Genomic DNA, 17,273 nt, shown 5'->3' with positions numbered 1-17,273 from the left:
GAGCTGGTACTGACCATAATCTGCATTCAGAGGAACACCAAACCTGTGAGGCAACAGGAAAAACACAGTAACAGAAATCACTGAGACTTCCCGTTTCTCACTAAATACATTTAATAAGGACGCTCACATCAAGGTTTTAACCGTACTGTGTGGCTCTGCTCATGAAATACTCTGGAAGGAATCTGAACAAACACACCTGGCAGATTTGAGAGGGATTGCCCTCGGTTTTCCCACGATAAAAAGAAAGCTTGTCATCAGCCAAACATTTTAAAGATCCTCACTGAAAGACGTTTCCACAACTGGTAGATCTACATGAGACATGAGAATAGCCAAATCGTCTCCATGAAGAAAAACATTAGACAAGATTCCCTCAAATCACAAAAGATCAAATAAAGGAGTGGCCCTGGGACACTCCCTCGGGGGACCCCTCAACTAATCCAATTTTTGTGTCATACCAGAGAGGTAAGAAAAGATTAATTTAATGGATTTGACGACATGTTCCTTTTGGGACATAAAAGTGGACAAAATCATTTTGTCCTGTGTATGACAATGAATTCACTGAGAATGAGTATTATTAAAAAGTTATACAGGAAACCTGCAGTAGAAATAAAGACTGATGGAGAAGGGAGGAGAGTAGAGCTGTGTGTTGTGTTTAGAGGAGGGACTCCATTTAAAGAAGACAGAAGTTCCTGGTTTACCAGTAAGGAAGGAAGAGAGGCAGCAGTAAACCATTAGAGCGTCAACATGAAAGTCCATCACACCTTGATCTGTTTCTTCTTCCTCTGTGAGTACATTCACTTTGTATTTCTGTAGCTCTCTTCCTTGCTGTCATATGTGTTATCATTGTCATTTTTCTTCATTTTTCTTACTGGTCAGTAGTTTCTCATGAGTTTTTTATGTGGTCCTAAAACAATCCTCACATGTCCGTATGTATTTTGAAGGGTCATTATTTTCTACAATCATCAATCATTCCTCCAGGACGTAGAGATCCCTCAGTGGAAATGATTGTGGACAGAATGTATAGTCCTTCTGCTGTGTAAAAATGACTTCTAAAGTTTATCTAAAGTGAATAGGAGAGTTAAATCAAATGAGTATATATCTTTGTGTTTGCTTGCTGAGTCATGGTGGAGGGACAGGAACAAAAACAGGGACATTTGTACTAAAAGACTGTAAGTTTGGTAGAGACCGACAGAGTCAGACTGCTGAAGCAGCATGCACATTAGCTCAGAATAAATTTTTACACAGAACGAGGACTGTGGATTTTGTGCCCCTTCACTTATATTGAAAGTGCTTTAATAAGAGATCTCTGTGTGGTCAGTATGAACAGAAGAAACAATTACAGAGAACAAAACTCAACTCAACAGAGCTTATTACTGTTTTAGGACAGGCCAGAGGAAATGTGTCAATCACTTCAAACAGTGATAACAACAAGTACTTGTTACTTCCTCAAAATGAACTGCACATCAGGAAGGAAAATGAAGGACACAAACTTACCAAATGTAGTCGGGTAAAAAACAACATCAGAAGTGTTTTTTTCCTTTGTGTTAACAGAGAAACAAGAAGCAGGAACTATAATGTTGCAACAACGTACATCTTCTTTTGCCCATGCTACACTCTTCCACCAAGTTTCAGGAAAATCAGGCAGGTAATTAATTAATCCTGCTGACAAACAAACAAATGGCACTGAAAACACAACCCCATTGATGGAGGCAATGAAGGATCTTGATTAGATCAAATCATGATATCAAATAATAATAAAAATAGATCAACAGCTGTGTGGCTGCGTGCCATCCACTGTTATCGTTCAAAAATTCAATGCAAGTCTATGGCTATGTTCACACTGCAGGCGTCTGTTTGGGTCCTTTTATGATGGTCCTAAGTCAGATACAGGTCTGATTCTTTGCAATGCAACATCAGTGTGAACACTCATATCAGATTTTTACGTTGCTCTGGATCAACGTATGGTGCAGTGGAGGGTAAGTCAGCTGTAGACCATTGTTAAGTTTTGGGATGAGACTTCGGTACAAGCAAAACTTGAAGGGTCAAATTGTAACCGGTCTGCACCTCCGTACAGTACTAACAGCCGTTGCTCCAAAAAAAAAAAAAAACAGAACAAAAAATGTGTTTCTCTTTCTCCTCGGCCTCATTATCGTCTGCTCATGAATTCTCTGGCTTCCACTGCACATCAACTTATGAATGAAAATGCAAACGCTGATTACAGTGCCCTCCATGTTTACTTCTGTACAACAGCAATCTGCATGGGAAGTCTTTGTCATTGTTCTTTTTCAGTCAGATCTGATCAATAAATCAGAATTGAGTGCTGAGGCTTGCAGTGTGAACATAGTCTGTGATCCTCAGTCATAGACTGTGGTTGAACTGGGCAGCTCCCAGTGTGACTCTGTGGATGTGTGTTAATGTGAAACAGGAAATGTTGTGATCAGACTGCAGCATCTTACAGGAAGTACAGACTGTAACTAATGATTGTTCATCTTTTAACAGCTCTGCAGGATGGAAACACTCTGGTCAATGCCCAAACCATTGTCTATACAGGAACTGAAGGAGGAACTGTCACAGTTAAATGCTCTTTTTCTTCTTCTGGACGCAGTAAGGTCTTCTGCAAGGGAAGATGTAATCAAGAGGACATTCTCATTCAAACTACTGGTGTTACAGCTCAAAATGGCAGATACAGCATTCAATATGAAAGCACTGTTACAGAAGCAAATGTTTTAGTGACCATCACACAGCTGACCGAGTCAGACTCTGGACGGTACAGGTGTGGTTCAAGAGCTCAATACCAGCAGATTGAAATCATCGTTGTAGATGGTGAGTTTCTATTTAAAGTCATGGGAATGTTCTGATAGATTTCGTACTCTACTAAATACTACAGAAAATAAGTCATAGATTGAGAGTGATAGTAAGAATATATTGATATTGAAGATATTCTGACTGAAGTCTGGGCTTTAAAAATGAATGTCAGCCTCTACAACAGAACTACACATATATTTAATTATCAGCTGAATCAGTCACTTTTTACAACTTACACTTACAAAGCATCAAAACAAATCTAATGAAATCAAATCCAGTTGTGGGCAGAATGAGAGATTATGAGGATCTTTGGTGGAAGAATCTAAATCAGTTAGATGGTTACACCTCGACCAGCAGTCACAGACTGGTTTAACTGAGCAGCTCCAACTGGGACTGTAGATCAGATCTGGAACAGGAATTATTGGGATTTCTTACAGGAACTAAAGATTATTGTGATGAGACTGCATCATCTTAAGTACAGATAGTAACTGTTGATTGTTCATCTTTTCAACAGTACTGCTGGATGGAAATCCTCCTGTAAGAACCCTCTATCCAAGACCTGGAGGAAGTATCACAGTTGCTTGTTTCTTTACTGTCTCTGAAAGCAGGAAGTACTTCTGTAAGGACGACTGTAAAGAAGAAGATATTCTTGTTGAAACAACTGGTTTCAGAGGTCAGAAAGGCAGATACAAAATTAGATATATAAAAGGATTTTCTACAGGAGGATTTGTGTTTGTGAGGATCACACAGCTGACCCAGTCTGACTCAGGACAGTACAGGTGTGGTCTGGACAGACCTTCATCACAAGACCCTTACCAGGAGTTTAGGATCATTGTCACAGATGGTGAGTTTCCATTTAAAGTGGATTGAAAATGAATGACAGTGTCTGTTTGTGTCTCTGGAGGTCTGAAGAAAGTTTTCACTGACAGCTGCTGATGTTTTAAATTCAATAAATTGAACACTGATAAATGCTCATTTAAAACCAACAGACACACAGGAGTATCTCATTTCTCTCAGCAGGATTTCTTTCTATCAGTATGTTGTTGTTTCTTTGTCGTCCACAGATTCAACCCATTACGCAAACTTGATTCTACCGGCTTTTTCAACATCAGTCCCATCAACCTTCACACCAACAACACAGCACGCAAGCTCTCAGTCTGATCAGCAGCAGACAACAGCAACTACAGGTACATCCACACACTGTATTTGATAGATGGATACATCATACATTTAAGTGTCCTTCCAGCACGTAACTCTCTCAGCCAAATGACCAACTGGTAGTTTAACATTTCAGACTTTTTTACCTGAAAAAATAAAAAAATAAAAATCTGGGTCTGTGTAATGAATAAAAACTACATTACCCATGAGCTTTAGTGGATTTCAAGAAAATCCCAACCAGAGCTGTGGAATCAGTTTGTGTATTGTCTCAGTGTGTATGTAACAAATAAATGCTTATTCAAATAAAACATTGAAGCGTCTGTAAAACACATTTTTCTCTTCAACCTCACACAGATGTGCTGCTGTATGTGATCCTGATTCTTGCCATCATCGTCATCATCTTGGGACTGGTACTGACCATAATCTGCATTCAGAGGAATGCCAAACTTGACTGTAAGGGGAACAGGAAAAATACAGTAACACAAATTACATTTAACAGAACGCTCACATCAAGGTTTTAACAACTTATTGCAACAGTACACATTTCAGTTTGACAGTGTGGCTCTGCTCATGAAATACTCTGGAAGGAATCTGAACAAACACAACACAGACTGTCCCTGAGATAACAAACACACCTGGCAGAGCCTGAGACACACAACATTTAATGATCATGAACACATGTTCAAGGAAATTCACCAACAAGTAAATGCTAATACACGAGGAAGCTGTGGAGCTGGAAGGAGGTACATTTCAGGGGAGGGAAAATAGCTATTTGGGAATACATAGCATTAGTTTTCTGCTGTTTGCAGGTTTTATAAAGTATCAGGATCTGTTCTGGGTACCAGCTGAAATGACAACAGTGTGCTAACAGTAGTTGGATCACTACAGACACTGAAACAGCAGTTTGAGAGTGTGGCTCTGGGGATGGCATTGTCAGTGTTCAGTCCACCATGTGGTCCAGACTGAAATATTTCAACATCTATTGGATGGACTGCCATTTTTGTACAGGAAGATCTGGTTTAGTTTTGTGTGACTGTGGTTGGTGTTTGATCATTGGCTGTTTTCCTGTTGCTTCAACCCAACAAGAGAGACCTTCAAACCTCATCTGCACTTTCAATAATGACTCAATATAACAGAGAAAATATTGTGTCTGTTCCACAGGTTGGAAGACCAGAGGGAACTCAGATGACACAAACATTGAGGTGACAATATTTTCCTCATGCACAAACCTGTGGCACTCACAAGGAAGTGTGTTGGTTTTTGTTTCCTGCCTCCTTCTCTCACGTCATGTCCAAAACATTCATTCATTCATTTCAAGGTCTCTAACTGTACATTAGGTGTGCTTTTATTCTGTCAAATATCTCATTATTTGTTTCTTTTTTTCAGATTGTCCCTTATGAGAACATTCCTCCAGTCTCTACATTTGAAGACTCCATCTACCAGAGCCTCGATCCAGCCATCAGGAATCAGGACCAAACCTACTCTACACTCAAACACACACAACACACATGAAACTGTTTGGATTCAGGTCTGGATTCTGTTTCTGTTCCTCAAAGGTCCAGTTTGTACGGTGAAATATGAAAATGTGTTTCTCACTTTGCTGGTGTGTTACTTCTTTTCCATGTTTTTTGTGTGATGATAAATTCTTGATTTGTTTGCTTTTTGTCTATTTGAATGTGTTTTTTTTAATTTGAGCTCTCAGGGCCACTGTACATTTGGAGTAAATTGACTTTCTTTTCACATGCTGCCATTGTGATGTATTAACTATGATATCGATTTTATAATAATAATAATAAGAAATATTAGTTTTTTATAGTTTAATATTATTAATAAACAGCATTTCAGTCAAATATATAGTTACATGTGTCAACCATATTCCATATTACTGTTCACTCTAAATGTATTAGCATGTAGTCAGCTATAGGTAACACTTCCAGCTGGCAGACAGTGGGTGCAAATATTTGGTAAAATATTGAATACAAACTACATAAGAACTAGTTTGTGTGATTCAACTTGTTTTAATGTAATGATGTATAAATCTCCACTTACAGACCCTTACATATAATAAGGTTAAGTTTTAACCTTACAAACAACAGATCTCCATTACATTTTCTGTGGATATTCATGATCGTGAGCTGATGCTGCTGAGCATCGGGTGTGGTTATACATGTACATATTTATATGTAATACCCATATGTATATTTGTTGTTGGTAAAGCACTTTGGACCTTTGTGTTAAAAAGGTGCTATATAAATAAAGCTTTACTTACTTACTTTCATGTATCTGGGTTAATGGGTTATTTTTCCTGCCATTAACCATCAATTGATGGTTTCTTGCTGTTCATGATGAATTAAATGGCTCACAAAGTGCTCACAATGTTGTAATGTTTAATGAGTGTGTGTAATTATTAACATGTTAATAAAATCATATTTTCTAACTAGTTTACCCTGTGCATGACACAGTTATTAAATCTTATATTTTAGTTTAATATGAAATCTCTTATCTTGTTTTTTTCTTCTTGTTAATGTATAGATTTTGTATATTTTGTGTCTATTTGTGTGCATTGAAAGACCCCAGGATGCAACTGCATCAGCTGAAACTAATGGTTAATAGACCTGTACTTGTATAGCATCTTCTAGTCTTCTGGCCACTCAAAGCGCTTTAACACACATTCACTCAGCGATGGCTAAGTCCACCGAATGTAAACTAACTCATTCATGCACACACAGACACAGTATACTATTAAACCAGGAGATGGCGGCATAGTCCGAGTGAACAAATGCCGCAGCTAACATGTTGATCTACCCAGCAACCCAGTTAGAATTTAGTCTTCTGTCACATTTTAGTGAGGACTTCCACGGCCATAGTCTCCCTTGGTAGATGTTTGGGGACTTAATTCCTTAGAAAGGATGGTCTCTGTTTTCCCGAGATGAAGAGACTTCTCTGCATTTTGAAGCTCCTCAATCAAAGACTTTTCCACAACTGAGACATCTTTATGAGACAAAACAATAGCTTAATTGTCTGCATACAGAAAAAGATCAGATGAACAGGATTCCTTCAAGTCATTAAGGAAAGATAAAAATAAAGGATAGGCCCTGGTTCACTCCCTATCCACTATCTGTGTCTAATCCATGTAATTACATTTAAAACATTATGTTCCTTTTGGTAAAAAAGACATCTTGACAAGCATCCTAATTTTTCACAAACACATAACAATGAATTCACTGAGAATGAGTTTTAATGACAGTGTTAATAAAAAGTTATACAGGAAACCTGCAGTAGAAATAAAGACTGATGGAGAAGGGAGGAGATTAGAGCTGTGTGTTGTGTTCAGAGGAGGGACTCCATCATTTAAAGAAGTTGGAAGTTCCTGGTTTACCAGTGAGGAAGGAAGAGAGGCAGCAGTAAACCATCAGAGCGTCAACATGAAAGTCCATCACACCTTGATCTGTTTCTTCTTCCTCTGTGAGTACATTCACTTTACCTTTTTTTATCTCTCTCTTGTTATTATACATAACTTTTTCTTAATTCTCTTTATTGCTAGGTAATGTAACAGTTTCTCATGAATGTTTTATGGTCCTTAAACAATCCTCACATGCCCATATGTACATTGGAATGAGAGTGATGAGAGACAAAAGTCACAGTCCTTCTACAGTGTAAAAAAGGCTTCTAATGTTTACCTGAAGTTAATATAAGAATTTAGCAGTCTGTGTTAATCAAATCAATATCTCCCAAAGCTACCAAACATCCACTTTGTGTTTGCACAGACAGTGTTTGCTTGCTGAGTCATGGTGGAGGGACAGGAACAAAAACAGGGACATTTGTACTAAAAAGACTGTAAGTTTGGTAGAGACCGAGTCAGACTGCTGAAGCTGCACATTAGCTCAGAATATATTTTTACACAGAACGAGGACTGTGGATTTTGTGCCCCTTCACTTATATTGAAAGTGCTTTAAAAAGAGATCTCTGTGTGGTCAGTATGAACAGAAGAAACAATTACAGAGAACAAAACTCAACGTACATATGAGCTTATTACTGTTTTAGGACGGACGTGAGAAAATGTGTCAAACCTTTCAAACAGAGTTACTACTTCCTCTAAATAAACTGTACACCAGGAAGGAAAATGAAGCCCACAAACTTAGCAGAGTAGTCTATTTAAAAAAGAAGTGTTTTTTTACTTCTTCACTTCTTTACTTCTTTTACTTCAAACAAGAACTGGTAAGTATGCTGTTGTCATGGATACGGTGAAACTGTTAAGGTGTGGGCAGCAGCGTACATTTGTTCCCTGAATTAACTAACAGTTGATGTTTTGCTGTGTGCCACTGAATACACTGTCAACTATCGCCAGGCTTCTTTACATGTAACTGAGTTATGTAATCAGGATACAAAAAAGGGATGAAACGTTTCGAGATACAGGTGCAGCCGTAAGCCAGACTCATGGCTCATTTTAATATTCAAATGAGCCATGAGTTGATTCACCACACTCATGCACAGTTGCTTTCACCAGGCTGTCAATCAAGCGTCGGTTGTTGGTTATACAAATATGGACTTTTATTGTTGAATTTCTGCAAAATTATTAAATATAATCTCAGCATTAGGGTAATTGCGGAGAAACAGCGTATTCACTTCCGGTTTTCAATATAAAGGTATTAAGAACAGTAAGCTATAATTCGAACCTACATTTAAAATAAAATGTTACATTAAAGTGTTTCATGCGAACATTGATGAAGAAAAACATACTTAATAATGTTTGCTATTTTAATAATGACCACCACAACTGTTCTTAAAATGCAATAATCCCTTCACAGGTATTTATTCACAAAATAAAATGCGTTGAATGTATTTTTAGTATAAAATAAAATAAAATGAAATTGCACAGAATTACCCAAATGTACATAAAGAGATTTTCAAAATAAAGTTCACTTTCTTTTTGGTTTCTCACCTTTTCTTTAACTTAAAAAGAAAAACCCTTTTTGTTAGATACTCTTGAAATAAAATACCTTCAATTTAAAATCAATATTTAATCCATCTCAGAATCTTTAAATTACCTTCAGAACAGTATTCTTTAATTTACACCAACTCAAAACTCAATATGTTACCTGGTTTTGGATCTGGACCTTGTCCAATGTGGTCTATGTGCTGAAAGAAGTGTGAAATTAGTCTTTATTGCATTTTCACAAATAGAATAAAGGTTTCACAAATCAGAGACTGTTTTTATGAATCTTCAGGGTCTGTACATGAATCCAGTCCAGATTTGAGAGGTCTAGGTACAGTTGTTTTTGATCTGGACCTGGTCTAATGAGGTCTTGGTGTAAAACAGAAACGGTGAAATCCCCCCTTTAGCATTTTCACAAATAAAATAAAAGTTTCACAGATACAATCATAGGTGTCAGGCAAAGCTGATGTCTTACCTAAAATGTCTAAAACGTTTTCACATCAAGAAGTGTCACAAAAAACAGACAATCAGTGGACAAACAGTCGCACTGCACAATAAGTTAATTTCCCCTTAACTTTCCCCTTAAGTGCCGAATCGGAGGCTGGCGAATTGGAAGCCAACTTCAGCGTCGTAATGGGGAAGAGAGTCTCACGATGGTAAGGGCAATGACGATGACAGTCAATCCAAACACACACGCGGGCAATGGCACGGTTGCGAAGAATACACAGCACAGCAGGCAGGACACGGCCGAGCACAGCCGAACACGGCCGAACAGCAGGGCCATCGGTTGGAAACCCGTCTCTCTCCAACGTCCGTCTCCTTAAAGCATATTATCCGAATTGAGCCACAATATCAAAAATATCGATATGGCAATATATCGCGATACTTTGCCGCCCGATACAATATCGATTTTTCAACTCCAAAGATAATTTTTTTTAAAGAATAATGATTCATGTTTAGACGCGTTGTGAATACAGTATGACTTCCGTACCTCCACTCCGGTAGATGGCGCCGAAGAGCGACTCTGCTGTGCGGTGCATGTATTTCTGTATTACACCGAGCTCCTCAGAGTACACCGAGCTAAACGGGGGGGCACGTACGATTCGCAAAACAAAGATGGCTGCTGTATTTTCTTTGTATTTGACTACGTTGGTCGTTTTAATGTCGATTTTAAATGCTCTTACACACTGTTTACATTGCTGCTTTAGTCCGGTCACCAGTTTATACATTGCACGATGTTGCTGTGCGTTCAATACAATGTAAAGTTTTGTTTTCGAGCTGGTTTGCTAAATAGGCTAATGTAGCTAACAATAACACTAGCCTGCCACTGGAGGCCCCTGGAGGCTCCCTGGAGGCCCCTGGTGGCTCCCTGGAGGCCCCTGGAGGCTCCCTGGAGGCTCCCTGGAGGCTCCCTGGAGGGTCCCTGGAGGCCCCTGGAGGCTCCTGGAGGGTCCCTGGAGGCTCCCTGGAGGCTCCCTGGAGGCTCCTGGAGGCCCCTGGAGGCTCCCTGGAGGCTCCCTGGAGGCCCCTGGAGGCTCCCTGGAGGCCCCTGGAGGCTCCTGGTGGCTCCCTGGAGGCTCCCTGGAGGCCCCTGGAGGCTCCCTGGAGTCTCCCTGGAGGCTCCCTGGAGGCCCCTGGAGGCTCCTGGTGGCTCCTGGTGGCTCGAGACAAACGCCACAGCACTTGTTGAAATTGAAATAGGCGAAAATGGCAAAATATTATTGAAATAACAGAATTGCTTGAAATGTTAGTGTTTCTGTAGAAAACATTATTATTTCACATTGAGCTTGTTTAGAGCCACAAACAACAAGACAGCTGCTGCACTGGTGGCGTCCATGTTCTGTTAAATTAATAAAAGGAAATTAATAATAAATTAATAAAATGGAGAGGCTGTTTTGAATGAAATAGCTTTGACTCAATTTGTCCTCTGATCAATATCATCTGATGTGCATATACAGCATATTTCATCTCTATTTATATCAGGATATCGTGATATCGCGATACTTATCGTATCGTGACCAAAGTATCGTGATACGTATCGTATCGTGAGGTTCTTGCCTACTATCTCATGTCGAATTAGCATTAGCTTGCTTTAGCTTCAGAAATATCACAATGCTACAGCTACGATATACAGGCACATTAGCACCGAATGCTACTGCTAGTAAGCACGTCGCTAACCGCGTTACACATCCAGTTTCTTTAAACTATAACAGTTAGATATAGCACAAAATACAGGCATACACATCATATTCACCTCTTGCAGGTCACACAGAAGTTTATATCAGGACCACGAGTAGTCGACCTCCACGATAAAGCCTAAATGCTCCCCACACCACGATGCCTCCTCGATAGCGTGCTCACTACTCCCCACACTAACCTGCGCCACTAATCCCGCTCCTTACTCAGAGACTTTACTGTGATTGGCTCGTGAATTTTAACACAACCAAAGGCAAAACAGGAATGAAGTGATTGACATGTGATAGGTAACAGGTTAGATTACACATGTAAACACGGCTTCTTCCTCTCTTCTTTTCTCTCGGACCACAGATATTTTAACAGACTTAATGAACTTAAAGAACTTTTTATGAATTTATCTCTTCACTGTAAATAGTCCTATTTATTAAACTTTACATATTATATTTATTCTTTTAACCGCCACACATTTTAACCATTTTTAAATATTATGAACTATTTATTTATGAACTTTTTTAATACAGCATGTTATTATACTGTTAGATTATTTTTTATGCTCTGTAACTTATATGATTTTTATACAGGGCTACATGTGGATGTGTGGAAACAGGAAAATTGTGATCAGACTGCAGCATCTTACAGGAAGTACAGTCAGTAACTAATGATTGTTCATCTTTTAACAGCTCTGCAGGATGGAAACACTCTGGTCAATGCCCAAAACATTGCCTATACAGGAACTGAAGGAGGAGCTGTCATAATTAAATGCTCTTTTTCTTATTATGGAGGCAGGAAGTTCTTCTGCAAGGGAAGATGTAATCAAGAGGACATTCTCATTCAAACTACTGGTGTTACAGCTCACAATGGCAGATACAGCATGACATATGAAAGAACTTTTACAGGAGGAAATGTTTTTGTGACCATCACACAGCTGACCAAGTCAGACTCTGGACTGTACTGGTGTGGTTTTGGAGATTATTACCAGCAGATTGAAATCATCGTTGTAGATGGTGAGTTTCTATTTAAAGTCATGAAAATGTTCTGATAGATTTCGTACTCTACTAAATACTACAGAAAATATGTCATAGATTGAGAGTGATAGTAAGAATATATTGATATTGAATATATTCTGGCTGAAGTCGGCTTTAAAAATGAATGTCAGCCTCTACAACAGAACTACACATATATTTAATTATCAGCTGAATCAGTCACTTTTTACAACTTACACTTACAAAGCATCAAAACAAATCTAATGAAATCAAATCCAGTTGTGGGCAGAATGAGAGATTATGAGGATCTTTGGTGGAAGAATCTAAATCAGTTAGATGGTTACACCTCGACCAGCAGTCACAGACTGGTTTAACTGAGCAGCTCCAACTGGGACTGTAGATCAGATCTGGAACAGGAATTATTGGGATTTCTTACAGGAACTAAAGATTATTGTGATGAGACTGCATCATCTTAAGTACAGATAGTAACTGTTGATTGTTCATCTTTTCAACAGTACTGCTGGATGGAAATCCTCCTGTAAGAACCCTCTATCCAAGACCTGGAGGAAGTATCACAGTTGAATGCTTCTTTACTGTCTCTGGAAGCAGGAAGTACTTCTGTAAGGACGACTGTAAAGAAAAATATATTCTTGTTGAAACAACTGGTGACAGAGGTCAGAAAGGCAGATACAGAATTAGATATTTAAGAGGATTTCCTACAGGAGGATTTGTGTATGTGAGCATCACACAGCTGACCCAGTCTGACTCAGGACAGTACAGGTGTGGTCTGGACAGACCTTTTTTACCAGACCCTTACCAGGAGTTTAGGATCATTGTCACAGATGGTGAGTTTCCATTTAAAGTGGATTGAAAAATAATGAAAATGTCTGTTTGTGTCTCTGGAGGTCTGAAGAAAGTTTTCACTGACAGCTGCTGATGTTTTAAATTCAATAAATTGAACACTGATAAATGCTCATTTAAAACCAACAGACACACAGGAGTATCTCATTTCTCTCAGCAGGATTTCTTTCTATCAGTATGTTGTTGTTTCTTTGTCGTCCACAGGTTCAACCACTTCCAAACCAAACTTGACTGTACCGGCTGTTTCAACATCAGTCCCATCAACCTTCACACCAACAACACAGCAGACAACAGCAACTACAGGTACATCCACACACTGTATTTGATAGATGGAAGTCTGACAATCACATCTAACTGTCCTTCCAGCACCTGGCAAACCTAACAACATATGTAGTTAGAGTTTATACAGAGACCATTTACTATCACACTGAAAACTTGTTCTTCCCCTCGAACCACTGCAGATATGTGGCTGTATGTGGCACTGACTCTGGGTGTCCTGGTTGTGCTATTATCACTGGCTGTGTTGGTGTACTGCAGGAATAAGTCTACTAAACCCAAAGGTGAGGCAACAGGAAACACACACAACTTCCCATTTCTCACAGAAAACAGACGCACCATTTAAAGCGTATTCACTCACACTAAGTTCCCCACCCCCAACCTCCATGTGGTTCTGGGTGAACAGAAGTGTCAGTAATCAGAAATTTAAACTCAGGAGGACTGAATGAAAAATGCTTGTTCTTGTGCCATCACAGCAGAGTTGGTCCAGACTCTGATCATCTAGCTAGTTAGTAGCAATGAGGTTAAAATGCTTTAAGAGGTCTCCCAAATACATGTTGGAGCTGCGGAGCTGGAAGCCCAACGTGATCAGATGATTGATCAGGTTGTGTTTTTTACATGGACAAGCGATGACTTACTACTGTAGCCGTACTGTAGCAGCTAACTAGTTTTACATCAGACACACTGTACGTTTGGTTACAGCTTGAAATGATCCCAAACTTTGGAGACTTTCTGTCATTTTCTCTGGCCTGTCTCTTGTCTTCAAGCCTTGCTATTATCTTTCTTTCTTTCTTTCTTTCTTTCTTTCTTTCTTTCTTTCTTTCTTTCTCTCTTTCTCTCTCTCTTTCTTTCCTCTATGTTATTAAGACTAAATACACTCAGTATAGACCATGTCTGTCTCCTCTGGTTCTCTTCCTGAGGTTTATTCCATTTTTTTGGAGGGGGGGGGGCTTGATGGTCTAAGGACAGAAGGTGTTGAATGTTGTATAGATTATAAAGCACCTTGAGGCAAATTGTAAAAAATGTAATTTGACTTGACTTGACTTGACTTTACCTGCTACACAACCTGTTCAGCTCTACATGTTGGCTTTAATACATTTCATTTTTATGGGCAAACAGAATCTGATTATGTTTCCATTTGACTAAGCCTGATCAGTGGATTATAAACGCAATGTTATGTATTTCAGATCCTCCTGTGGAAACAGAATGCACCGTCACAGAAGTGAGTTTTACTCAACGTCAGTCTGTGACCTATAGTCCCCCCGCCAATTACACAACTCATTTTTCAGGGGGAGCTCATGTTTTATTTGTCTGTACTTCACATCCTGGTCAACTTTACACATCCAAGCATAATCAGTGTTTGTGAAACTAGCTGACATTAATACAAACCATCCCCCTCTTCTCCTGTAGACCCACCGGGTGTACGAGGATATCAGAGAGGACAGACGGAGCAGATCTCCTCCTGTGGAAATATCTCCAATTTACACCAACGCCAAATATACCAAAACAAATGGAGCTGAAACCAACAATGAGTACAGCTGTGCCACAGTAAGCTATAGGATTTTAGCTTTAGGTTGCATGATAAGGTGATTTTTAATGTCTTTCACAAGCTGCCTCTCACAGACCCAACTGAGAGTGTTACTGGGAAAAACTCTCTAGCTGCCTTTGTTTCATATGAACGTTTGTTAAATTACTCTGTTTTGGCCTTTTCACTGATTCATTAAGATCATATCTACAGTTGACTCAAATACATAAAAACCTCAAACATGACAAACAACCTTACTGAAGGTTTTTGGTTGTCAAGATGAAGACATGAATATACTGCGATGCTGCACTGTAACACACACTGACAGTTGGTGGTTGTAACCTGCCAAGAAATTTAGCAATGTGACCACAAAGGCTTTTATTTAATGAATGAATACAGACAGAATAATCGGATGATCCCATAATGTATTTGTTAAATACAATCCAGAAACATTTCACATTAGTAATAACATTAAGACCCATGGTGAGACTCTTGTATGTTGCGGCAGTCGCTAACAAAACATTGTTCAATTTACATGTGATGTTTTAATAGTCATGGTTTTTATTCCAAGCTTAATGTAAAATTATAGTATTCTGAAAATGATAGGGTTTAGTACATTGAATCATTTTAGTGGTATATGTGCACATATTATTGCTAAATGTGGCTATTGGATACATTTAGCTAAACTGTAAAAGCCAGAAGTGATACTAAATGAAGATACTCTTACCGCGGAGCTGAACCAAATGATCTGGATCACAAACAACAGCCGGATTTCCATCACTCATTTTTATTCCACTTATAAAAACGCAGAAAATGTTGGCAAAACGACAGATTCTGTCGTGAGCAGCGAGCGACATGTCACCGTAACCCTACGCAGTCACATAGGATGGACATTAGATGTAAGAAACAGTCCCTGTACACGCTGACCTTTCCTTGTTTTCTTTTTCCAGATTGAAGACGACTCGAGTAACCTCATCTACTCTGAGTTGAATTTTTCCAACCGGACCGTTGACTCACCCAGCAGCGCCCTGCGTGGTGACAGTGATAATGTCGTGTACTCTGTGCCTCGGGTACAAGCGAGCTCTGATAGCAGCCGTCCTGGAGATGATCCGCCTGTGTACTCGACTGTTCCTTAGCTCCAACGCTGCCGCCAACAGACAGCTGGTCTGAGTTCACTGTGTAAATGAATCTGTGATATGATGTTGTAGTTCTGTCCTCAGTGACATAAATACAGATGTGCTGCCTCATCAGTTTGCTTCAGGCTAGAGCTGCTTTAACTGAATCTATCTCATTTTAAGTTAATTTCATTATACATTATTAAAGTAGTATCTCTGTATCACAGTAAGTTAGTTTGGTTACGGGCAACACAAGTAATGTTTTAGTTAGTATTATTATGAGAGTGTTGGTTTGTTTAAGATCAATTTTTGGTAAAGTTAGCAGGTTAGCATTGTTAGCATTCATTAGGGATGACTATTCTGGTTAAAGGTTCAGTTTTCTTTTATTTAAATTCATACATAAATAGAAACAAATAAATAAATATGAAACATAATTTCCTGTGTGTCGGTAAACAGGTGTGATGTCTCCATCCAAGGACTTGTAACATAACGCTGTCATAACCTGGGAAAAATCCTGCTTGTCCAACCTTAACTTACGTAAGTTTCAAAGATAACAGAAGCTAAACTACTAAACTCATGGCTGTGTCCAATCTCAGACCTTGTATCCTTGGGAATCCTAACTGGACCTCCAATGTACACGAGACTGCCTGTAATGGCTTGGTGTAATGGACAATACTAAGTTAGCAATGTGAAGTCAGCAGCTTTGTTTACACAGATCAAGGAAATGTATGCATTTAAACCTGAACACACGCCGTTATGTCAAGCATGTGATCTAAAATGGATTGTGGTATTATTGCGATCACCATGCTAATGTCCGCGTTCATGGTAAGTGTCATTATGTGTTAGCGTCGAGCTAACAGATTATGCAGCATTTATGTATCTTTAAAATCTGCCGTTCAGGTAGACGTGTTCTTGTCCTCTTCCCTGTTGTGTTTGGGTTCAGTCTTTGTTGTGTGGCCTGAGGCACAAATTCAATTTGTCTTCACTGTTCAGCAGTTTCTTCTTCTTTTCTGCTGGATTTTGCAACAGCTGCTTACAGGGAAGAGTGTCGACATGTCCTCGAAAATGTATTTCTAAACAACCCGCAACTTTTTTTTGTTTTATTTTTGACTTCGACAAAGTCAGAAGTTTCATGTAAATTAACTTCTAATTCTAATTTATAATTTTTAATCCATTATCAAATCATTCAAATTAGAGTTGCTCTGTATTATCTATTATTATTAGTTGCTCTGTATGGCAAACATTGTTTGACCAGAAAATGTTTCCCTGTTAGATAGGAAAATGTAAGAATATAAACAGATATATCAATAATAATAATAATATTAATAATAACAATAGAATAAATAAGGAAGAATGCATAACATCTGTTGTGGCTCACTTAAGGGAAGTAAGTGTCCTTGCTTTTTACAGTAAGAAAG

At 38.9% G+C, this 17,273-nt stretch overlaps 1 protein-coding gene across 11 annotated transcripts; it reads left to right on the top strand.

Annotated features, from left to right (window-relative positions):
• Window positions 1–523: 523 nt before the first annotated feature.
• On the top strand, window positions 524–16,289 carry LOC127377603 (polymeric immunoglobulin receptor-like). 11 transcript variants are annotated; one of them, XM_051425656.1, is made up of 9 exons: window positions 524–784; window positions 1,552–1,641; window positions 2,500–2,823; window positions 3,320–3,649; window positions 13,144–13,242; window positions 13,401–13,499; window positions 14,403–14,437; window positions 14,626–14,763; window positions 15,691–16,289. In XM_051425656.1, the coding sequence occupies exons 2-9, from the start codon at window positions 1,575–1,577 to the stop codon at window positions 15,874–15,876; spliced, it is 1,278 nt and encodes a 425-aa protein (XP_051281616.1). In that variant the 5' UTR covers window positions 524–784; window positions 1,552–1,574; the 3' UTR covers window positions 15,877–16,289. The 11 variants fall into 11 exon arrangements, with proteins under 11 accessions (XP_051281616.1, XP_051281614.1, XP_051281618.1 ...); XM_051425654.1 differs by lacking the exon at window positions 13,144–13,242 and adding an exon at window positions 3,870–3,992 and having other exon boundaries at window positions 533–784; XM_051425658.1 differs by lacking the exon at window positions 13,144–13,242 and adding an exon at window positions 3,870–3,992 and having other exon boundaries at window positions 535–784; window positions 1,552–1,645.
• The last annotated feature ends 984 nt before the right edge of the window (window positions 16,290–17,273 follow it).

This window comes from Dicentrarchus labrax, unplaced genomic scaffold, assembly GCF_905237075.1.
Source record: "Dicentrarchus labrax unplaced genomic scaffold, dlabrax2021, whole genome shotgun sequence".
Taxonomy (NCBI): domain Eukaryota; kingdom Metazoa; phylum Chordata; class Actinopteri; family Moronidae; genus Dicentrarchus; species Dicentrarchus labrax.
Note: the sequence above shows the minus strand (reverse complement) of the source record. Positions and strands in the feature narration are given on the sequence as shown.